The 24,796-nt window shown below is 37.2% G+C and overlaps 1 protein-coding gene across 1 annotated transcript; it reads right to left on the minus strand.

Annotated features, from left to right (window-relative positions):
- Positions 1-331: 331 nt before the first annotated feature.
- On the minus strand, positions 332-24,579 carry SEPSECS (Sep (O-phosphoserine) tRNA:Sec (selenocysteine) tRNA synthase). Its single transcript, XM_074587733.1, has 11 exons — positions 24,206-24,579; positions 22,782-22,936; positions 21,585-21,703; positions 21,339-21,497; positions 18,567-18,720; positions 14,447-14,549; positions 12,059-12,188; positions 11,852-11,943; positions 4,456-4,549; positions 3,721-3,811; positions 332-1,737 (listed from the first exon to the last, which is right to left on the minus strand). The coding sequence occupies exons 1-11, from the start codon at positions 24,317-24,319 to the stop codon at positions 1,473-1,475; spliced, it is 1,476 nt and encodes a 491-aa protein (XP_074443834.1). The 5' UTR covers positions 24,320-24,579; the 3' UTR covers positions 332-1,472.
- Between the last annotated feature and the right edge of the window lie 217 nt (positions 24,580-24,796).

Consider the following 24,796-nt stretch of genomic DNA (forward strand, 5'->3'; position numbering starts at 1 on the left):
CAATAACAATGTAGAAGCAGCAGTTCAATTTAAGCTTAAGATACAATGAACCTCGCTAAGTGACAGCCCCGTCATGATGATTAGTGTACTATTAACTTCCTCATATTAACATCACCTCTTGTATCAATTCATTTCAACACGCTGGATAGACAATCCTTTCAAAAAGCACCACTGTTTTGATTAAGCAATTTACAGAGGGCTCTGAAGGATACACGTCTCAGATCCCACCAAACGCAGCAGCCAGGATATTTCCTGACATTTAGAACTCATTAATTGTGGTGTCCCAAGTATTACTACATTACAGACAGACAAAGAAAACGTCTTTGAACATTAAGCTCACTTTGAACAGCAAATGACATAAAAACTACATACAATGTAGTAATTGCATTTAATAATAATTAACTGAAAGTTTTGCAACCCACAGCACTGTCACTCTGATGATACGGAACCTTTGTTTCAGGAACAGACTCTGAATCTACTGGTTGCTTAATGAATTCAGATCAGCAACAGCACACAGCCACAGACGCAACGGTGCAAATGGCAAGAGATGCTTCAAAAATGGAAGTCTATAAATTAAAAAAAAAAAAAAAAAAAAAAGGAATAAAAATGCCAAAATACCCTCAGGTCTCACTGGCTCTTGCAACTGCTGCATTAATCCCACAAGGCATTCCTCCTTTTCAGTGGGTCTCTGACCTGATCGCCCTATCAAAGAAAAGATTAAATGGAAAAAAGAGAAAGAGGAAAAAAAAAGAAAAAAGACAACTGTACCTCTCCACTCCACAACCCCTTGCTTTCATTATTAAAATTCCTTTGGGTTGCTGAACTATGCAAGTGTTTCCAAGAGCCGAGTACTGACAGGATATGAGGTATTCTAGGTTTTTCTTTGCCACTGAGGGCTGCTTTGTTCTAGACAGTTCTTGAGAACTGAGAACAGCTGAAAACACTACTACTCCAACTCTACCATTTCCTTATGTGGTTTTAATATTGTATTTAGTAAGGGCTACCCCAACAGTTATATAAATCTTCAAAAATAAATGAAAATTGGCAAGTATGCTGATGAGAAACAGATATTTTGATAGCAGTGCAACGTTTCTTGCTGGATGGCCTATACCTAGGAAAGAATTCAACCACTGCCACAGAAAATCTTGTTAATCAAGAATATGTGAATAAGCATTCTGCGTTTTGCTGAACATAGGTCCAAATAGTCTTCCACAGGCTGAAAGGCCAGCTCAAGCTTTACTTTGGCAGATATTAAGTGTATTTATGTGCTGCAAAAAAAATTGCGTTTGGCCCTCTGTCTATGAGAGAACATCACCTACTGTCTTTAAAACTGAATTTCACCCAATTATTTTCATGTATTTTTACACAGGTATATTTTCAGATCAGGAATATATTTTCTCCACTGCAGATTCAGAATGCTAACCCAATACAAACCTGACATACGTCAAACAAAAGCGTATCTTCCCACGTTACTAAAACTCTATCTTCTGGCCTTCAAGTTGTTCTGTGCCTGTATTAGAGTTACTTATTTCATTTACAACTTTTCCTTTCTTTGATTCTTTTCTAGAAGTCTTCAAACACTTGTCGAGTCTTTTTAGGAATACATCTACATCTTGCTTTTTAATTCCAATTGCTGAGGCAGCATTGAGGTAAGCACAGGGATAGTCATTTGTATGTGACATAAAGCCTTTAAAAGTGTAGTTATTCACTGTTTGTACAGACCCACAGGGAACAACCCTGAAACAAACAAACAAAATTGAGATTCAGTTAAAGATGCCTTGGATATTTTATGTGTTACCCTATGATGAACACAATTACGCAAGTTCCTATACAGTGTAATATCTGCTAACTCTAAACAAATGAATGTAAGAAGGCATTCTCCAGGTTAGTGCCCAAGCATCACCACGAGTGCCGGTAGTAGCAGATCCTGAATTAGCTTGAGTCTGTGTGCATATGCATATGTCCCTTCCCCTCTTCCGTTAAATTATTAAGGTCTTCATTAACCGGTATTTATGAGCTCCCCAGTGTGGGGTGAAAAAGACAACTGCAGCAAACTTTCCTATTCCATAACAAGCCCTGACTATCTGACCTGGGTCTGTTCACCCCTCCTTAGGGGATGTGGTGATGCTGGGATCACCACATTGACATATGGGATCCCCATATTGACAGCAGCCTTTAGTGCAGACACCTGCTTGGCACAGTGTACTGCAGTCCGAAATATCTGCGTCCAAGTGATTCAGGGGGCTCAGTATCCCAACTTCCTCCCATCCATTCCTCTCTACTACACCTCCCCTTCCTCCCAGCCTATGATGTTAATCCCATATTCATCCCCTCCTTGTAGTGGATACTTTCTGCCATTGCTTTTACCTCTTCCTAACATTAAGAGCCTCTAACCTATTACACCCTATTTCTCAGCACTTTCAGTAGACATCCATTCCCTGATAAATCAAGACCCTAATCCACATCCTTACTTGCTAAAGAAACACCTTGCCTTGTGGCTATAGTTAAAGCCTTCACAAGCAGTTAACACCAATCAATTGATAAGAATTTACTACCTCTACAGAGAGGTTCCCTGCAGTTTGTAAAAGAAACTGCATTCAGATGAATGCCACTAGGATTAGCAGATCCTTCCTCTGCCCAAGTGTGCAGACCACAGGTTATGCAAAGCTAGCAAAGTAGGGAGTTGCTATTCCCACCACTGACATTCAGCACAAGTATAACATTTAAAATTTGTTGAAAAGCTAGGTCAAACAGTGTATATACTACAAAAGAATTATTTGCTTATGTAAAAACAGGAAAAAACCTGAAACCTTTCTATCAGGCAAAGAATTGGAGAGTTTTAACTTCAAAAACTGAATCTCTTGAATCATTTCAGCCAAATATAGCTAAAATTGCAGGACAAGCCAAGGTTAGGACAAGCAAATTAAAAGAGAGCATCTAACTACAGTACATATAGATTTACTGTCATTCATCTGTGCAGGAAGTGGAATAATCCAAGCTAATGAAGCATGCCTTCTGATGTGGAAACGTTCAGCTCTGCTACAAAAAAATGACATTAAGTCTATGGCAGAAGTTAGCATGGCAGCAGTAATATTCAGATTAAGGAATCCTGCCAAAACAAATTTTAAATCATTCTCTTCTTCTAAAAGGTTTAAATCAAAATAATTAAAAATTATTTGGCTTGCATTTCCATGTACCAGTGTCTCTATGAATAAATTGGTTCATGTTGTAGATCTACAAAAAAATATTATTTTTTTTTAAACACAATTAGTTACAGAAAGCAGGATTTTCTTCCATATGACAAAAAGCCGTGTAGGGTATTAAAAGCTTATTCCCCTGACATCCAGCACAACCATATTTGTGGTGCAATAAACAAAAAGATCTTCCCTAAGTAGCTTACAACTTAACTATAAGATCAGGCAACAGCTGGAAACTAAATGAAACCGATGGGTACTAGGGAATAATGACACGAAATTAAATGGGCATAGTTTATCTATTTAGCCTACCAAAGCTAACAAAGGGGGCCCCATTGCTAACTCAGGCAGGTAGACGTTATTAGTAGGTAACAGTGATAAAGAAGGTTGTACTACTCTCTGATTCATTCTTGTCAGACTGTAATCTGCAATCATGAGACAACTGGTACAAAGCAATTATTATAAGATTTCATAAAACATATGCTAATAGAACACCCCAAATTTTTCAAAATCACAGCATCCTCACCTTGCTCCAGAAACTTGTCTTGTGAAAAGCATAGATCCAAGCTGGGTAACAGCACCATCATTATTTTCATCTAGATTCTTCAGTGACATGGCTAAAGTAACAAAAGGTCAGGTTAAAACTACTACAAAGCTCCTTTTTCTCCAAAGAAGAACCACAGAGAACAAGCTGCTTTTCAACAATAAAAATTTAGACAAATGCTTGTGTTCAGATATAAAGAAAAAAATAAATACAAATACTACATGTCATAATTTTTAATTTTCCCACAAGCTATCATAGATTACTTCTCTGGTTAGACATAAGGCACATTCTGCAGAGGCAGGCAATGTTACTTTGGTGTTCAGCAGAATTTTGGTTAAAACAAATATCTTGAGTAGGAATTCCATAATATCTTTTACAGCACTATAAGACGACGGTTAAAATAATTATACTCTAATTTATTTTTAAATCTACTTATTTATAAAGTATTACTACATGATAACATGCTTCTGCCTGCCTTGATTATAATAAATGAGTACGTTGGACAGGAACGATTTTGTAAAAAAATAAAGGGGTCAATTCACTACTCTTTTATAGTAGGTTACCTTATTGAACTCAGTGGTTTCATATTAGCCTAAGAACAATTTAATGGAGGGTAGTGAACAATGTTTAATATATAGGAACTGTATATGAAAGTGCATTATGAATGCACAGTATATTAGAATTTTATTTTTAAAAAGATAAAAAAACAACTGTTACCTAAGGAAATGGGATTATGTGGTGTGTCTAACAGTCTCTCGTTGTGGTTGTCTGCCAGCTTCTTCAGCTCACTTGAAAGATAGGAAAACATCTCCTGGAAAAAGAGGATGCAATATTTTTGTTATTAGCTATCAAACAGAGAAAATAGTACCTATTTCACAAAACTGTTAAGACTCCATTATATCCTACAGGTGTCCAGCTGATCCTCTTTTCATGTGTACCAAGTAAGTGGATGAGACAATTCTCTGAAATCATTCTATAAAGAAACAGCTCCATTTCCTGAACACCGTTCTTCCCCCTCAAGCTGGTACAAAGCTCTCTATCTTGTGTAATATATGTGCTTGGGATGTCAGTCATTCTCTCTGTGGCCCGAAAACCTAGGGAGGTAAAATCTTGAAGGGATTCCCACTGCACAGCAGGTCATACCCCACCCCACTCCTGCAAGAGCTCTCCCCCATACTAGCCCCCCGAGTCACCGAGAATGAACTGCTACCATCACAGATGGCCATGTTATGGCAAATCGCTCCTTACTTCGTTTTCTCTCTATTAATACATTTCATACTAAAAGTGGTGCATTTTGTTACCATGTATCACACAATCACAATTACCACTGGTGCACAGACTTCTTCTTCTGTATGAGAATTGCAATACAGTCTCTTAAGAAGGTTATGAATACACATCTGAATGTATTTTGTTTCACGCAATATATACTCTCCTGAATACTCAGCTCTGTTGTGTAGCCAGTGCTCTTCCTGGGACCAACTTCTCCTGTGCAAGCCTACTAAAAGAATGGAGATACCTGAATTTCTGCTACCACTTAATTAGATTGCACCTTTACTGTAAAGTGTCATAAAACTGAGATTCATAAATGTTTTGGCTCAGATACGCTGCACATAAAAGCCTGCTTCTCTCACTTCACCCCTATTTTATTTCCCCAGTAGAAACCTATGATAATTGCTCATGGTTTTCCTTAGTTTAATACCTTCCTCTTCACACATCAGCTCAAAATATTCATAGACAGAGTGAAAATAAACACCACCCTTCTTATTGTATCATTTGACTTCTTTTCCATCCTTTTTAATGCTTAGTCTCTCATAAAAGCTAGCAAAAAATATAGAGATACTGCGTAGTCTTTTTAAAAGACACTAAACACCAGATTTTTCCTCTTTCTGGCCGTAAAGATTGTGCTGCTCATCTGCTTCAATGTGACTGCCTGTTTCAGCATCCTCATCAATTTCTGGACCTGACAAGTGATTTTTCATTCTTTAAATAGAGTTGCCTCGTCTGTTTGTAGGCCGGTATCCTGTTCTGACCTGTGCACTCTGACAGATACAAATTATAGCTTGTGATCAAAATGATGGTTTTGAGCAGAACCTCCCAAAGGCCTTATGAAACCAAATGAGCTTTGTGGTAGCTAAGTTAGAAGAATGTTCCAGCTGCTTTTCTTAAGTTGCTGCAGTGAACCCAGTCTCACTTCACAAGTGACCAAATGAACACAGCTCCTGACCTGTTAATCCTAATACCATCGAATTAATTCAGTCAGAGAGGAAAAACTACCACGTTACTGTCTAAATGAATTAGGCTATTGATTCAACCATCAGCAAGAGCATAAAGCTTCTGTAACACTTGGAACAACAACAAAAATTTTGGGAGGCACCTATGGTTAATTATCAGAACTTGAAATTTGTGAAAAATCACTCTGATTTTTCAGAGGCATTTGTAAATCAAGTGATTTTATGGTTTCCATTCATCAGTTTATTTATAGTTCACTTGCAGAATTTGAAAAACATTTATGTTTCTAATGTTCAGGCACTTTTGCCATCCTTCTGGTCCCTCACTGAATACAAACACATTACTCATTTGTTATTTGCTTTCCACAATAAGCATCACCAATGTGTTAGCCATTTTATCAGTATTTGTTTGTAATCCAAATCATAAATTAATTTGTGCTCCCTCTGCTGGCTATTTACTTCTACAACTGAAACAAAGCATTACAGAAATATACATAAATTGTGTCTACTATGGAGAAATTATTGTTAAAATTAGTACTGAGAAAAAACTGTACTGGAACAGGAATAAATTCCCAGGTAATTAATTTTTGTGTGTTGTACCTAGGGAATTCTCTATTGCATCTCTTACAGTATTTATTACTGAAAGGACTGCAAGTTGGTATAACCAGTTAGCCACTGTATAAATTTATGAAATTAAATTAAGATTAAATACCTAGGTTACTGGATGAACCTTTACATACATGGAATTTGTTAAAACACGGGAGAATGGAAAGATGGCCAAAAAAAAATCCAAGTATATATTTTCATCAGTTTGATCAAAGGTACCTGAACATAAATTCAAAATTTCTTATTTTTATGAACAACACTATTTCGCATCTTTCCATTGGAAGCCCTCTAGATATTTTATAGTTTCAGAAGGTTAGCAGTTTGTTGCAAAAAAGCAATATTTTTGTGAGGTCAAATCTATAACCAACCTCTATTGTAAAATATTTCTATTTTGTGGAAAATTTATAAGCACCCTAAGCAGTTCTATACAAATGATCTCTTAGATAATTGATTTTCCATGGTAGGCACTCAAGTTTTCCCCAATGAAGCTAACTATTATGCTAAAGTTGCACCGAACAATCCAAGCACTAAATGTCAGTTAAATTTCATTATTTAATTCACTCTTTCCCCTTAGAAACGGATCCCAATCCTCACCAGGCTAGTGAAATGTATGCTAAACTATGCGAAAATGTCTTGCTCTTCTGGTCTTTATAGCACCTAAATCAATAAAATACCTTAAAAAATATGAAGAATAAGTCAACAATGGTGTATGCATCAAATGGGACAAATGATTCAATTATTTGGAATAAATGGCCTCTTCCACGTACGTACACAAAAATATTTCTGAGAATTTTTGTAACAATTATTAGAAATATTTGAATCATATTGTATTTACATTATAAACCTATTTTTCAATAGAACCTACACTAATATGGGTGACTCTTCTTTTGTTGCTCCATTGTGATAGGCACTGTCCTTCTTCCAAATGAAAATAACCAGAGGGAAACAAGCAAGGAAAAAGGCAGTAACTCCAGAGAAAATGCAGAAGATGGGGGTACTAACTATGCCATTAGTCCTAATTAGGTGACAGAGGGATAACTGATGAAGGCCAGAAAACGTTTTGTGCATGGTTGAAACTATCCTAGCTGGTTCTAAGCATCCAGCTTGCTTATGGTCCAAGTCTGTAGCACTCTGCCTTCCTCCCTGTTTCACTCTCAGCTGAAAAGACGAGTTGTCCTCAGAGAGCAGCCATATAGCAGTTTATGGTGCTGAAGAAGACACAGAGAAGAATTTTACAACCTCTTTGCACTAGGTACAGACTGACACCTCTCATATGCTGTACCTGAGACTGATCTGCTCCCACCTTAAATTCCTTCGCAGCAGCAGCTGTTTATAATGCACCCCCCGTAGCCCCTCTGCTGCTTTGTGTGTTAGACTGCCCACCTGCATCTGAGCCGTGATCTGATCAGACCCCTTGGCACACCGCTTTCCTACGGACAAAGAGAGGCTGTGGTGCTGAGCATGGACACCTGCTCAGACATGCCCCAGAGAGCCCCGGGAGAAGGCTTCCTTTCTTGAAATGCAGCCAAACACATGACAGAAACTGTATGTGTACATGTGTGACACCTATATATACCGCATATCCTCATATATAGATTCTCTTCATTGCAAGATCAAGAATTTTGTTCTGAATTTTCAATCTAATGGAAAGTTTTACAAATATGAAATTCATTACAGAACCTTTAAGTCTTCATAGCATATAAAAGTAATCTAACAGAAACTGCCTGGTACATCTTGCCCACCTGACACGGTAACACTAATGCTGTCAATTACCACATTCATATTTTTTAATAAGGTCTCCCTTAACAACATGGGTCAAAACATTTTCTCTTCAGCACTTCCAAAACCTTGATATCAGGCTCCTTGCAGGCCATACGTCTCCAATGCATGCTTCTAGCACGTAGGCCTCTGAAGCTTCCATTCATACTTGGCCCTTGGTTTGACTACACAACACCATTTAAGATAATGATTACATTCAGTTGAATTATCTTGCCTCCAGCCACTCTAAAATTTCAATATGGTTTCACAAGTCTCACATGAGGAAAATACTTCAATTTTCCCACACATTTGACGAACTACAGCACAGCAAACTAACTAGACAAAATAAAAAAAAACCAGAGGAGTAACAAATGTCTGTCTATTTCTAAGAATATTTGATTTTTTACATTTTTAATATCCAGCATTAAATGACTTTTCTCTTATTCTTAAATTCAATCATAAATAGAGCAGCAATATAAACTCATACTGAACCATACAAATAATTTATTCCTATCAGAATAATTGCATCAATGATAAACCATGAAATGTAAGCCCGGTATTTTACTGAATTGTAAAAACCATGCAATTTCCTCCCATTCAATGTGATTTTAAATATTTTAGATACATACTCCATAATGACATGAAAATTACTCCAGTTAATCACTCTTAGAAAGTATACAGACAGATGGATACAGATATAAAAATCTCCATCACGTCCCAAGTAACACAGAAATACATTTAAGAAAATCAGAATTATCTTGAACATTAGATTGTTAAGGAAAGTCTAATGAGGAAATCTCTAACTGCTGAAAACAAAATGAAGCCGTCACCTCTTCAATAATACCAGTGTAATAATTAGTTAAATGGATTAAATGGGCCACAGTGGAAAATAGTTAACCGGTATTAAACCTGATATGTAGGGTCCTGAATGTAAACCCTGAACATAGGGTCCTTGCTCTCCATCAGTTCTGAGGTGAGAGCTGAAGTATACTGTTTATTTTACTACACAGTGTAACCACTGTATTTGCTACACGTGGCCTAGTTCAGACATACAAATAGATACATGAAAATAGAGAGTTTTAAGACCTGGCAATGCAGAATAACCTGTACGGAGGAAATCAAAGGAGTTGCTACAAAAACATAACCTTTACATAATATTATGAGTTCTTTAAAGCAGGGATATTAACAAATTTGACTATGGATCAGCTGTCATTACCTGCATTACAAAAAGACCTAGAAGCCCCTACTGATACCAGAAAACCTCTGTTCAAAACGCCGCATAAACATAAAAAGAAAGAATACTGAAGACTTAGAACAAGTGAGAAAACATTACTGTTGGTGGTCTTCTTCCATCCTTTCTCTGGAAACATCAAGGCTAAATATGACTGTTGAAAACATTCCTTATTAAGCTTTCACATACGGCCACCTTTAGTGAGACACACGGACAGCATGTGTGTGTTACTCCTCAGGCCCATTTTACTCCTTCATATCGTAACATCTAATCTCATACCCTTGAACAACTGCACACTCCAGAACTGCCGACTTGCCAGAAAAATCCCACTCCATGTACATGCCTCTCCCTCATACAATCTTTTCCCTTTCTATATTTGACAGTTCATCCGTGGAAAAGGAAAACCGGGCAGACTATTTCTTCCCTTGGTTGTGTGAGATTAATCTCCTCTCAGTAATATTCTAGTCTTTCTGGCTTGAGCTCAAATAACCTGAAGTAACACCCATGTGAATAAGGGTAAGGTAAAAAGAGAAAGAAAAAAAAAAATCTTTAAGTTTTTTATAGCTCACTTTTTGTGCGAGTAGGTGTTGCTGCACCGATATAGAAAGGAGTACTCAATGTCAAGCTATAAATAGCTCCTGCTGGGAGCCTAATAGCTCTGCCTCTGCTTTCACAGAGCACAGGCAATAAACTATCACTATTACGTTTTTACAATTCAGGAACAAACAGATTTAAGCAAAAAAAGGTTTCTATTTCTACAGCAAATCCAATAAAAGAAACATATTTATGCCATATATAAGGCTGCATTTATAGAGTATACTCACATTTGGAATAGAGAGACCTGAAGTTGTAAAAATATAATGTTTTATTCACTGTAGAATTCTGCTTCCAAGAAAGTGACATGATTCAAAATATACAGCTATTCATTAAGACATTTTATTTATGAAAGAATTATTATTTATGACTTGAAGAATATTTATACTGCCCATTATGTATCTGCTACCAGTGTAAATTTAACACCAAAATCAGCTTTGCAGAATACATGATACATTCACTTTGAGATTCTTTTGGAGATGAGAGCAAAGCAAGAAAAAATATAATCTGCTTTTAATGAAGACACAAACCATACATGGCAATATATACAACAGTCCAGAACAAAATGTTAGAAACTGTATTGCAATAGTGGCAAAAGTGGTAACTGCTTTCAGTGTTTCATAAGCCTTGCTTTCACTTTAGTTGCACAGTTCCTTTCTTAGTTTTTCTAAGGCCACTAAGCTGGTTTGGTTTCCTATAGTCTAGCTATTCCTATGGGAACTCAATTCCAGTGCAGAATTTCTGGATGCCTCTACAAGCAACCAGAAACAAATCACAGCACCCACCACTATTGCCCTTTCAGGTAATCAGAGGCATCAGCAAGCTGTCAGCAGGAAACAATCGGAGCATAGTTTCTAAATAAAATAATGGAACAGATCATGCATGATTTAAAACTATTAACTTAACAGTACTTAATTCACAGCATTTCCTTACCTAAAAAACCCTCTACAAAAAGAATCCTCTGTGTTAATACATTAAGATAGCAAAATCAGGCCTGTATTATGTCCAGAAATAAGGACAACTCACGATGTACAGCTTCTAACCTTAGACCACTTGAATGTTTCTGCAATGCAGTTATACCCTACATAAAACATGTAGGCTGTGAGAGGCAGAGAAGAAACCTAGCTCTGTATCTAAATGAATACCTGGAATTACAGTATTTTTCTATTTTTGTGGCCATGCACAGTATTTATAACCTAACCAGAAGTTGTGATTCTTCAGAGAACGTGGTACACGAACATTTAATAAAACATTATCATAACACAAAGGCACAACAGGGCCAAATGATGAAGAGCAGAGACCCCTGGGTTACCTCTGATTATCCAATCTGATGCTTTAGTCCTGGAAGCAGTGTGACCATGATAACGCAGCACAGTACTTCTCAGATTAAGCTTTTGCGGGCAAAATTCCACTGTATCAGTCACACTTTAGAATAACAAATATGAATACTCTAAAAGATAGTACAGGACCTCCGTTTAGCTTTCTGGTTTGGAAAACAACATAGAAATCATGCTTACTCATGAGCACTGTTTAGCCAAGTAATTATATCATACTGCCTTTCCAGATTCAGAGCTGTGAGCTCAGAAGTCGTTCAATGTCTTTCTAGACAGAACTGGATTTACTACACAAAGCAGTTTTGCAACAAGACTTTGTTAACAGCTGACTTCAAGAAAGTGCTGCTTAACAAAAAGCTTACCTTTCTCTCTTTCAGTAACTGTTTGTAGCCGTTGGCACCTAGAGACAGAAGTGTAATGAGGACATCTAAGGAAGGAGACGCAGATGCTCGTCCTGAAAAAAAAATACAGATAAAATTGGCAAAAATAAATTTTATGTGAAAGAAAGCTGATAATCAAGTTTTCTACAGTTATTTTGTATGGATGAAATCAGTCCATGAACTACTTACCTGGATACATTTTGCTGATCTCCTGAATGAAGGACTCATTGAAGCCAGCAATGATAGCACCACCTACTGGAACCATAAAATTTTTGTCCAAGCTCTGAACAAAGGCATCTATTCTGCCTACTCGAGCACCCTTTATCAAAAAGGAACAAAAAAAAAAAATCCACAGCGTACATTAGGAAAAGGGAAACACGTGATAGCACCATAATTACACAGCAATGTAACTGAAATAAGTATAATTCCTGAAACTCTCTCAGATATTGTATTTGTGATGACAAATTAAAAATCGTAATATTACCTTTTCCTAGCATTGCTCACTATTATTACCATTGTCTGCTTACATAGTACCTTACAAATTCCTATTTTGCTATGATTTACAATATTTATTTTAGTTCCTGCAAGTCTAAGTGTAGCTTATTTTCAACAACAACAAAAAAAGAAAATCCTTGGAATTTAATGGGAATTATACAGTTAAAACTGTTCAACCCAAAACATTTCACAAATTCTTACAGCAAAGGGCTACAGGTTAATGCTTCATTAGCAAAGAAGATTTTTCTTAATACACCTATAAATTTGCATTAAAACCAGTGGTCTGTGACAGCACTCTTTCTTATAAGGCTGCTTGCAAAATCAAGATCCAGGTAACTTCCTATAGCAGATTTCCCCGCTTCCCAGAAAACAAAACCTATACCTAGTCACTCAGATATTCTTAAAGGAAAAAATGTAAATTCTGCAGTATATTTTCAATTTGAGTAATATGCTACTGTGAACTGTACAATTAAAAAGTATGCAGCATAACAGAACCTAAAGAACATACATATTAAAGTATATTCAAATACATACATAAAGTTCTACATAATAAAACCAAGAAATAGAAACAGAGTTAATAGCTATGGCAAAAATAATGAAAAAAGCAGATCCAACTAAACCACAGTTATTATTTCTATGTTTTAATAGCTTAGTGCATGGGAAGAAGCACTCCAAGTTTGTCAGCTTTTTGATGGGAAGATGAATGCCAGCAGCTATCATTTGATTGAATTGACAGGAGAGCATCAGAGGAAAAGCATGACAAATGAAATGGTCTCAAAAGCACTTTCCTGTGATACTCTTGCAAGTTCTGTTCACACTGTGCTCAGCATGTACATATTCCTAAGTATTCATTAATAACTACTTCTCACAGACACTACATTTTCTATCACAGGAAATACATTTTTGTAAATAAATGTAAAACAAATCAGAGCTCAAATTAATAACTTTGCATAGCCAAAGAACAAATAAACAAAAAAAAACCCCAAACAACCTATCAAGAAGACAAGAAAAAACACAGAAAGCAACACAGTAACAGTTCTATTTGTAGCTTTGTAGTCTGAAAAGGTTACCATTAGATACATTTCATGCAGTAAAACTCAGCAATTCCGCAGCCCCCTTCATGTCAGAATTTCACTAAACTTGTGCAAGTTAAATAGAACAAATGTGTAAGAAGTACATTACAAATAAAGCATATGACATTCTCTATTTCACATATCACTTCAAGTTTTCTCAGATTCCTTCAGTGTCTCAAGATTTAGAAATGCCAACATGATGTTCCTGTCATAATTATATACCAAGTTGGTCTGTGCCCAGTTAATAACATAATGTCTTCTTAATTAGAAAAAAAATGGCCAGCGTATTATAAATTCATAATAGTTCAGGATCCCCTGGATCCTGTTAAAAAAAAAAAAACAACAAACCCTATTCTTTTGATATGGGTAAGAAAGAAAAGAGAAACAGTGAAGAAGCAGTGTGTATACATTGCAATGAGCAAAACCACAAGAATTCTAAGCTTCAGGGGTATCTCAGGTATTAAGCAACCTCCTTTTCAAACTAAATAGGAACGGAAATGGTTTTTTCAAACACAACATTGAACTTAACTCAGTTTCCTCCGTCATTCTCTCTACCAACAATATTTTAACAGTGACAACACCTATAAAGTGTTGCTGTAGCAACACTTGTACCTTCAATTGAGAATCTGCAACTCACATTCTGTTGAAGGCTTAATCCCTATTCAGGTATGATCCATTATTTTATTTTTAGTTAATAAGTTTATGAAACATTTTAAGAAAGCTTATTAAGGACCTTTTTCCACTATGAAAGACACTTCAACATGAGCAAAATCTAAATAAATTCGGGGTTAATACATAAAAAGCACATAATAGAAATAACAAATATTATTTTTAAATTCTATTTCCTTCTGGTCCATTTTCTTAGAAAATTGTTCAAGTATCAGACATGCACGGGATTAGTCTCAAAGCTGTGAAACACACGATAAAATTTGCTAGTGTTGTCTACAATCAGAAATTTACTTGTACTTTTAAAAAAAAATAATTAGTATTTGAAATACATGGCTCCTACCTGCTGGATAAGATGCATACATTTTGAAGACTGAACTCCATAGGCATTGTTGACAATATGTGGAATGTCATAATTAGCACAAATTACAGCCAGTTCCTCCAGCCTATGAGCATAAAATTTTAATTTAGAGAAGCATTAATAACTGTAACTCATGTTACAAATCAGACCATTAAAAGACTGAAAGGCCTACTAGGAGGTCAGAACAAGGAAAGAAACTTCTTTGATTAGTACCTCAACACCTTAATCAAAAAAGGTTAAGAAGAAATTCTGTTAGCTTTTACATAGACTACAAATTGTTGACCTGGGATGAAATTTTTCATGCTTCACTGAAAAGTTCTGTCTAGAAACCAGTTAATAGATCCCAAAACATACTGCTTCAGATATAAGATTTTTTTAATACTACTTTAACGATAACTATCAGAGCTTTAGTTATCCACACTTTTTTTCCTTTTCTTCTAATATTCAACCTGAAAAATGGCCTAATGGAAGTTTCAAGATGTGTCTTGGGAATCAAAAGCATCATATAACAGGAAGTTTTTACATACTTCTGTATATTTCAAAGAACTAATATTTCAACTGGTTGAAACCTCACTTGCATATTTCAGATAAACTGATTAACAGAAGAGATATTCTTCAAAGGAATGGAGAGCCCTAAAATGTTTGAATGTAGAGATCAACAAATCAAAACTTCATTCAACTGTTTACTCAGAAATAAAGACAACTCTTCACTTGCCTTTAGAAATCCCTGAAATCACCGTCACCTCTGCCTGGATTGATTTCTCAGTCAAACTTGGATTTATGTGGGTGCATAGGTCATTTTGGGCAAGGGTCTTCAGCATTTTAAACATACATGTTCTTAGTACACTTTTTTGAAGCACTCCAATCATGCTGTATTTTTAAAAAAAATAATCTTTTTTTCCCCCCAAACTTGTGAATACATTTTAGATATAAAATCTATTTGAAAAATAAGGTAATACATAATAATTCAAAGTGATGATAGAGGTAATATTATTTTTAAAAAAACAAACTCTAGACCTCCAATGTATTTTTACTCTATCTCCTTCTGTACACCCTCTCGCTGTAATTTACTGACATTCATATAAAATGTGACAGAGTATGAAAGCATTTTCCAAGAGGTGACGTTCCTTTGCATTCTATTTCTATTATATTGCCTGGCGTTGTTTTGTAACACAAAATTCAGCTGCAAACCTCAGATTAAATTTTTGGAACCTGAATCCTTAGGAAAACATCATAATCACCATATTATTCCTAAAGAAATCACAAGTATTTCATGAATAGGAAACACCAAGAGTATAATGTACATGTTGATCTTCTGCAGTCAAGATACTCGTCAGGAGGTGCGTGTCCAATAGTTTTTCACATTTATCAAGGTCCTGAATCATGAACTATGCTACATTAACAGAATACTTCAGGAAACATAACACTACACAGCGCAAAGTTTTTGCCTTCTGATCTGCTGATCTTAATCAGACTCATTCCTCACCTTCCACAGAGACTCAAAGGAAAACAATTCCCCTCTTACACGCTTCTTTTCAAGTGCAGGTAGAGAATTTCACCAAACTAGAAACATACAGGGTGTACTGCTACGTATGTTTGTCTTTCTTACCTCCTGAGACTTAAAGGAGCGATAAGCTAGCTTTCACAAGTACTGAAAACAGAAAAGTCTCTTTACTTTTCCTAAAAATATTCTATTGAACAATTAGATCCATATTACAATACAAGACGAGAGTGCTACAGTTTGAAAAGCATATGTGATTATGCAAGGGAAGCAAACACACACAGCACTTGTCTGCTTCCAAGGTTTAAAATGAACTATTAAAAGTGCTGCTAGTCATATCAGGAAAATAAAGCATTAATATAAGTTTGGCTACTACTTGAGTTCTTAAAAGTCACAAATAGGACTCAGAGAAATATTTTCCAATGTATTTTTTCTTTCTCTCCTACTTGTGAAAGTTCATGAAATGAAAGCTTTGCTCTTTCTTCTAATATTAATTAAAGTAACAAGATACAGAGTTCTGCTAAGTACATAACCTAAGTGAAAAATACCCTTTTTTCTTTTAGTTCTCTTTTAAATACAGTAGTGTGAGAGACAACTCCCAGCAACAGCAGGTAAAAGACTAAGAACTCAAGTCTCTCTGAGAAAGGGGGTTTATACACCCTTAAAGTGTATATTCCCGTAAAGTTAAACAATACTTCAAAGGAAAGCTATAAGTACACAGGCATAAAACTCTTATCCTCACTTTTTAACAATCCTAAACCACTTAAAATTTTAAAACACCACCACCACAACTAAACAATGCCTTACATGTGCAAGATATTTAAAAATAGACATTTAAAATGGTACCCTCCAGAAATGCTGTATGGGATTTTCCTTTCTGTAGGAAGATGAATGTTATGGCCTTCGATAGTTGACAGTATCCTTTAAATAGAAAGTGTCTTCAAATCCTCCTGTATCTGTGGTATATCATAACACAGTGCCACTACCTAATAATTCATCTCTTAGTTGCAGAGAACAAAACAATCGCATGTCAAAAAGTGGAGGCAGATAAGGAAAAGATTCATTTACCCAAGCTATAAAACAGACCATTCAATTTTGATAGCTGTGATTTAAGTTAGCCAATAAATCTGCAAGTCAACTTCAAGCAATGTTCATAGTATTCTGGCAGAATTATATGGTTTTAACTTCCTTCTAGCAACTGGGTTAACCTATGATAAATACTGGGTGTTTTTTAAAGGTAGGAAAACAGAGTGGAACATATCTTTGCTTGCTGTGTTGCAGAGTCAATGATCTTTCTTTCCTACGCTTGCAAATATTTAATTAAATTTTCCAGATAACAAAGTAATTAACAAAAAAGCATGCACTGCAGAGGAACTCTGAACATAAGTCTTTTCAATTTTGTGATAAATTAAAAACAGTTGAAGTGGAAAACTGAGACACTACATTTAAAACCATTAAAAAAAGACATCTTACTAATATCTCACACTTCAGCATACTACATACAAGCCCATAAAAATATACCAGTTCAATTGTAAAGCCTAAGGAACTTGCTTCTTGATACTTATTTTCATAAGCAAGTAGAGAAAGCATGTTTTGCAAGTAACAATGGCCCTCATTTTGGACAAATGACTCAATATACCAAGTACTTTAGGCACCTCTACTCCAACATGTCATTTTCAGATTGAGAAGTTTTTCAAGTATTTCATAGCCAAGCTACACGTTGAAATAACGTTTCAGATACTCTATTTCCCACCCATAACCATAATGCTCATCTCAGCTTCAGCTAGTGCTTGAGTGACATCTTCGTAGCAACTACGGAAGTTAGGTATATGGACACATAATATTAAGAAAGAATGCAATGTATTTTAAGCTTATTTTAACAGTGATTTAACAGCTGGAAATTATAAGTAGCAGCATTATGCAATCTGCCAGCAAACGCTCAAAACAAGATAAGTTACAGCAGGGCAAATTACGTGTTATACTTGTACAGCACATCTGCCCTAGATGTTTCCAAGAATTTCCTTACACCAGTCTATCTTAATTAGCCCTATAAACATCAGTACAATACAGGAAAAAGTAACTCAAACAAGGACTTTAAAATTTAGCTGTAGTTTGGGGTTTTTTTTCGTTTTTTTTTTTTTTTTAAGAACTGTATTAACAGCTTAGAAAAATTCATCATTGGCTAGAGGAGAAGAGTAGAAAAGGCAAGAGTAATATTAAAACATGGCATTAGCTATGGAACTACATTTCCTGGACTATGCTTTTATGAAAGTCTACTTTTACCACTTCCATGAAATGGTAAGAAAACCACTGCCAAAATGACATTCATTCCACCACAACAGATCATCACTAACCTCAGTTATATGACAGAAGGCAAACCTTCTGCATTATTCTCACTTTTTTAATATACTTTTCTCAAAACGGAACATTGTTTCAACCTGCCATTTTTCCTTAAGCAAGGAGATTACAGTATCTTTACTAATTGTTGGCAGTAATTAAGCAATTTTAGGAAGACGGACATTGAAAACACACAGGGGTTTTTTTGTTTGCCTTTTTTTTTTTACAGTAAAAAATAACACACTACTTAAAAAGACTACTTACCTATCAGGTACCCTTGGAGCAAAGCAAGACGTTGTAGAATGCACACAAAGAATATTTTCAGCACCAAGAGTCTTGATTTTAGCCTCCACTGCTTCGATGTCTGTCCGTAGCTCATCACCTTCTAATACATTTTCTATCACCACAGGCTCAAAACCTGACCAAAAAAACCAAGACCCGAATGTGTATCATCAAGTCTCTGACTAATTGTGGGTTTTTAGTCCCAGTATAAATCTGAAAAAAATCTTCTTGCTTCTGTTGTTTTAACAAATTCTTTCAGACTTGGGTTAAGAACACAGATAGATAAATTTGTTGTACAATGTCCATATTGCTAAAAACTACAATAATATTCTTGTTAAATAGTGGACTCCAGACAAAAGCTTACCTTACATTCTTTGCACGCAAGAGCAACAAGTTTGAAGATTGCTTTAAAAACAGATTAACTTCTTCCCTCACAATTAAAAAGAAAGTGTTTGAGTGGCATTCTCGTAAAACATGAGCATACTAAAAGAGCCGCTCTAAAAAAAGGATGCTGTTAGATGTAGCAATGCAATAATGATTATTCTGAATTGGCTTTCATCATAAGCCTCTGCCTTAGTCAATCTATAAACTTCCTAATTACTTCTTAAAAGACAAAAATGCCCACGTTTTACCTCATTCTGAAAGTGAACTTTGTCATATCAAAATCCAAGCTGTTTCCCAAGACTTTTATTTTATAAGTTTCCAGTTTAAGTTTGTATTTAAGAAGTACAACAGCTAAACCATGTAAAGTTGTTTCTCAAGGACACATATGAGAAACACATATTCCAGCATTCTTCTAAATGGAACACATGTTCCAGCATTCTTCTAAATGGAACACATGTTCCAGCATTCTTCTAAATGCTGGAACGTTTCCAGTTTTGCAAGAGGCTGCTCAGGAGGGATGTTGAAAAACCAGAGAAGGTCCATCAGAAGGCTACCAAGTTGGGTGCAGTATAGCGTGCACAGCTTAGAAAGAAAGAATGTAAGCTAGACTTGTCAAGTATGAAGAGGCTAAGGAGAATACCTAATAGCAGCCCCCGAGCACCAGAAAGGGAATTACAAAGACAAGAGAGCTGAACTCTTCTTGGTAGGATCTCATAAGAGGCAACAGCAACAAATTTTGGCTTGAGAGGTTCAGAATAAACAGCAATAAAAACTTTTTTTTTCATGCAGAGGACAGCACAGCACTGGAACTGCTATGCAGAAAGACTGTGGAATCTCGATCCTCAAAGATTTTCAAGATTCATCTAGATAAAGGCATGGTCAACCTAACCTAGTGCTTAAAGAGTTTTCTTTCTTAAAGAGGAAAGTCTGTCATGGTACTTGCTCAAATTTCTAGCTTATAAATAAATAAATAAGAAAGGTTTTGTTTACAGACTAAACCACTGGAAACCATATATTCCCTTCCCCAAACAGGTCTGGCATAGCAGCAACATCACGCTAGCTGAAGTGACTATTACTTTCTTAAAAAACAAAGAGATGTTCAGTTTACTGAATGAAAGTAAAGGAGAAGGAGGGGAGGAGTGATTTCCAAAGCAGTGTAACATGGCAGCAGCTATGTGAATTTTTCCTTCATGGCTCAACACCATTCCTTAACGCAGACATGTAAAGCTCAAACTCTACAGAAGAACTTGGACTAGAATGATGTATTGACATTGTTAGCCCTAGTCTGGTTTTCAATTAGTGATCTAGAAGACAGAAATTGCATTCCATAGATAATTGTTAGATATCTGATACCTGTTTCTCTCTTATTTTTAGGTGATAATTCTTTTAATTAATTTTGTGATAGCTGTCTTAACTATTCAAAAAGTTAACAGATCAATTATATTTCCTCACCACCTTCTCCATTATAAACATAACTTCCTGAGCTTGATGTTCTAAATTGAGCATAATATTCCGAAAACACTCCCACTTTTCTTATGTACATGTTCTATTTGTTCCGATCTGATCCCTTTTAAACATCTCTGCATCTTACCTGGACAGAATTCCAATTGTTTAGTCATTTTTATCCAATGATTCTTTTATGCAAAAAATAAATGTGTCCTAGGAACTAGGACCAAAATCTGTGCCACCACCTGCAGGCATGTGCACTGAGCTGGAAAATTATGGTCTCCCTTATTTGCCCTTTCCTTGATCTCATGCAGGAGGGGACAGCTTCAGTGCAGGGACAGACTTCTACCCTTAGCTTATTTATAGACTGGTAAACAAGGAACTCCATTTGAGAGATATTAAGGTTTGAACTAAGAAAGGCACCAAACTTATTTCCTGAGTAAGCCAAGTGACACCGCAAGATTAAAAACAAATAGGGCAGCTAACACTTCCCATGTTCTAAAATAAACGAATGTGCAAATCAGACAGCTTGTCACCTTCTGATCACAATTCCTAGGACACATATGCTTTTTGCATAAATCTAAAAGAGATTTGAACCATGAGCCTTGGTTTCACATAATTAGCAGGACAGCAAATTAGGCATCTCACTCCGAGTGTGAACTGTAACTTCCTTAGTGTTGCGTTCTCTATCAACTACTTTATACAACCCTGTACCTCAGTAAACACCTACACGTTACAAGGCATTAGGAAGAAAACTCGTATGTGTGATAACATATTAGAGATCAGGAATATAGAAATAAAGCACTTAGAACTACTATGCATTAGGCCTTTTATGGATCTTACTGCATGCAAACACATGAATTGATCATTCTGTTTTATATCTGTTAAATGAACACACTGTGTAATCAGTGTAATCCTTCTTACCTGCAGTTATCATTGACTTAAAGCAAGATTTCTGGTCTATACGTGGCCAGATAATGTATTTTGCCTTTGGTCTCTTGTGCCGCAATGTTAAAAAACACAGAGTTAGACTCATGCCAGTTGCCATAGGAACCACAAAGCAATTGGTCACTGTCCGGACACCTGCACATAAAAAGCAAGTCAGAAACGAACACGAAGAACTCATGACATGCCCCCACAAATGAAAGATACTTTCATATTTACACCTACCAGCCAGCTTTATAATATCCAGAACTACTGAATTAGTAAGCTTGTTCAAGAGGCTAGACCCTGCAGCTTTAGGCTGGACTGCAGAAATATCACCTGACCTCCCAATTCCATGGATCAATCTAAACAAAAAAAGTTGAAAACATACATCAAGTTTTTTCCACATCCCAAAGCAATAATTCTTGCTCACTAAAGAGAATTTAATTTAATAAACAATTGTGGAAAAAGCTGTATCCAATGCAATATCAATATCTACTACAATGATTTCCATTATAACAAACTACACATATTCATATGAAACTGACTTTTTTTTTTTAACAGCAGATTAACAGTGTTCCAGTACACAAGTAAAAACTTTGAGAAGACCCATAGTAGCAACACCTTTAACATCTGGCAGGCTTCCTTTTAAGCGCACCTCAGCATTTCTTGATGTCTGTTGAATTAGCATTATAAATGCTGACATGTTCAGACACAAAACTCCAAGGAAAACAAAAATCAGTTGCCTACAGTCTAGCATACCATAGGCGTCGTGGTATTATACAGATACTCCCCTGACAAATGCTTCATCTCCACAAGGCAAAGAAATAATACATACGGTGACAAAATGTCCTGAAAGACAGTTAGGTTAATGCATCATTTTGCCCATCTTTTTCTACATCATCACTTCATCTACTTCATTCTACTATTCAATAGTATGTATCATGCAATACCATCTCTCTCTCTCTCTCTCTCTATTCTGTTTATAAATTATGCTTGTAAACTGCATTTATAAGTGTTGGATGTTATTTAGCATCTTTCAGGAGTGGAGGATCCTGAAATTGTGTATAAAATACAAGCTTACAGAACTTGCTTTACCCGTGGCTGAAATGCAGCAGCTGCTCAGGTAAACTAGTAACAACACACATCTATTTATGGCTTTAATTCTGTTTTCGTCTTGGGAATAGAGTAAAATGCAGTCTGATGAGTGTCTGGAATTCAGAACTTCTTGGAGCATAGTTTTACAGCTTAATTTTTTTTCCCCATTTCAAGCAATAGGTTGAAATCAACAATAGCTTGATAATTAATTGAAAGTTGCACATAATATTGCATTATATTGCTTATTTCAAATGCTATCAAGGTCTCAGATAACAAGGCACAATAAAATATGCCATTTGAAAGCACTAATAAATCTGAATAATTCAAATTGCCAATAACTTGTACCTGTAGTGCCTTCGGGCAACGAGTCCTGATGCCACTCTTCCTTCCCTCTCACCAACACCACAGTTGCCCAGAAAGTTATTGCTATCCATTATAGCAAGTTCATGCAGAAACAGCTCAATGGTGCTTTCATCCCATCCATCTTCGGGACATTTTCCCTTAACAATAATATAAAGGTAAGTACCAAATTTGGAAATTAAAAATGAACACAACTTTATGCAACTTGTTTGATTAATGTTACCCTTCTTTCCCATGCTGAACAGCAGTTTGTATTTTCATTATGCTTTTTTATATTATCTAATGTTATGAAACTGTATTCATAGAAAAGTTAAATAATGATTTTTCCATATATTAAGTGCAATTACATTAGCATATCGTGATATTAAAATAGTCAGGATATTTTTCACTTTCAAGTGTTCTTTAAAGTACACACAAAACCACTGTAGCCCGTACATGTTAATTACTCCCTAGAAGACTGTAGATTATTTGATGTATTCTCTAAACAAGAATCTACTACTACAGGAATTCAGAGAGAACTGCATGAAAAGGAGATAACTGGGTGTTATAGAACGAAAAATATTAATTATGACCAGAAGGGAAATATAGTTTCACCTGTAACACATACTCCTATCTTTTTATAACTTTGCTAGTTATTACCTAATAGGCAAGGAAACCACTTACAGAATGTAGTGTGTCAAACTTGCAACCAGACATGCTCTTTTTTGAGCAGTGCGTTAAGAACTGCGCTCATCTTTGAGAACTGCAGAAAAGACCCTCAGAAGAAAGGTACACATAAACTCACGAAGCATTACTACAGTACCTCCACAGTCCAACGGCTTTTATTTTATTATTTTTTTTTTTTACATGTCCCAATAACACTTCCGAGGTGTGGTATGAAAGTTTGAAATAGTGGATAATGTGACTAAGGATGCTCAAGAACTGAAACATTTGAGAATTCGTTGCTAATGATTTCTGCACGTTGGAGACAAAGAAATATACTGTTCTAGCACCTTACAAATATCACTTTTTACCTCACGTAACAATACACTAATACCTTATTGCTTTGAAATTTCTCTTTAACTGTTTGCCGGGCCTTTCTCAGCAAACACACAACATAAGGCGATCACTTTTTACTCCCAAACGCAGCCCTTCATTTCGGTGCTCCGTAAGGTCTCTGCCATTACGGCCAGGCCGGCCGAGCCCTCCCGAGCCCGGGCCGCGCCCCTGCCCACCGGCACCGGCTTACAGAGGGCCACAAAACTACCCTGCGAGCTGCGGGGAAGAGTGGCCCGGCCGGCCTGCATGCGTGCTCACGGGGCTCTGCGGGGATGCTCCGGCCGGACCCGGCTCCCTGGCGGGGCGGCGGGCCGGGCCGGGCCCAGTGCCGCCTTCCCCCGCTCCACGGCCCCGCTGCCGGCCCCGGTTACCTGCTCCAGCAGGGCCCGCAGCCGCAGCTCGTGGGCCCGGCGGCCCTGCGCCCCCTGCCGCACATAGGCCGCCGTCACCAGCCGTTCGCTGGAGCCGAAGTTCTCCGCGTTCATGGCCGAGGGGCTCCTGCTGCTGCTGCCGCTGACGCTCAGCCCGGGCGCCGCGGGGCGGCCGAGCGACCCACCTGCGAACCTCTCCGCTCCCGCCGGAGAGGCGCGGAGAGAGCGCGCAGGCGCCGCAGAGGAGCCTCCCCTCAGGGAGGCCGGGCCGCCCCGCCGCTGCCCTCCGCGCTGAAGGAACCGCCTCGCGGGGCCGCCTCGGTCCGGCCCACGCAGCAGGAGGCCTGGCCTGGGCTGGGCTGTCCCCGTCCCCCTGCTAGAGCTGCGGAGGCGGAGCTGCCGGGGGAGGTAGGTCTCCGTTCCCGCGCTCCTACGCCGTGAGGGGGAGCCCAGCAGGAAGCAGGCTCCCGCCTAAAGTTTAGCATCAGGCTGTCGAGAGCAGGCACATGCCTTCCCTAAAGGCTTCTTTCTGTCAGGGTAAGAGCCGCCTCCGCGCCTCGCAGCGTTTCTGTCAGCGAAGCTGGTTGTGTG

This window comes from Larus michahellis, chromosome 5, assembly GCF_964199755.1.
Source record: "Larus michahellis chromosome 5, bLarMic1.1, whole genome shotgun sequence".
In the NCBI taxonomy this organism is placed as follows: domain Eukaryota; kingdom Metazoa; phylum Chordata; class Aves; order Charadriiformes; family Laridae; genus Larus; species Larus michahellis.

What these genes read in the sequence shown, in the direction of transcription:
- SEPSECS (XM_074587733.1), bottom strand. Translation starts at nt 24,319, where the DNA reads ATGAACGCGGAGAACTTCGGCTCCAGCGAACGGCTGGTGACGGCGGCC. An exon ending in AGTTACTGAAAGAGAGAAAG is followed by an intron (nt 4,550 to 11,851) that starts GTAAGCTTTTTG and finishes CTCTTTTTCCAG; the next exon opens with GAGATGTTTTCCTATCTTTC. An exon ending in ACATAATCCCATTTCCTTAG is followed by an intron (nt 3,812 to 4,455) that starts GTAACAGTTGTT and finishes TTGTTACTTTAG; the next exon opens with CCATGTCACTGAAGAATCTA.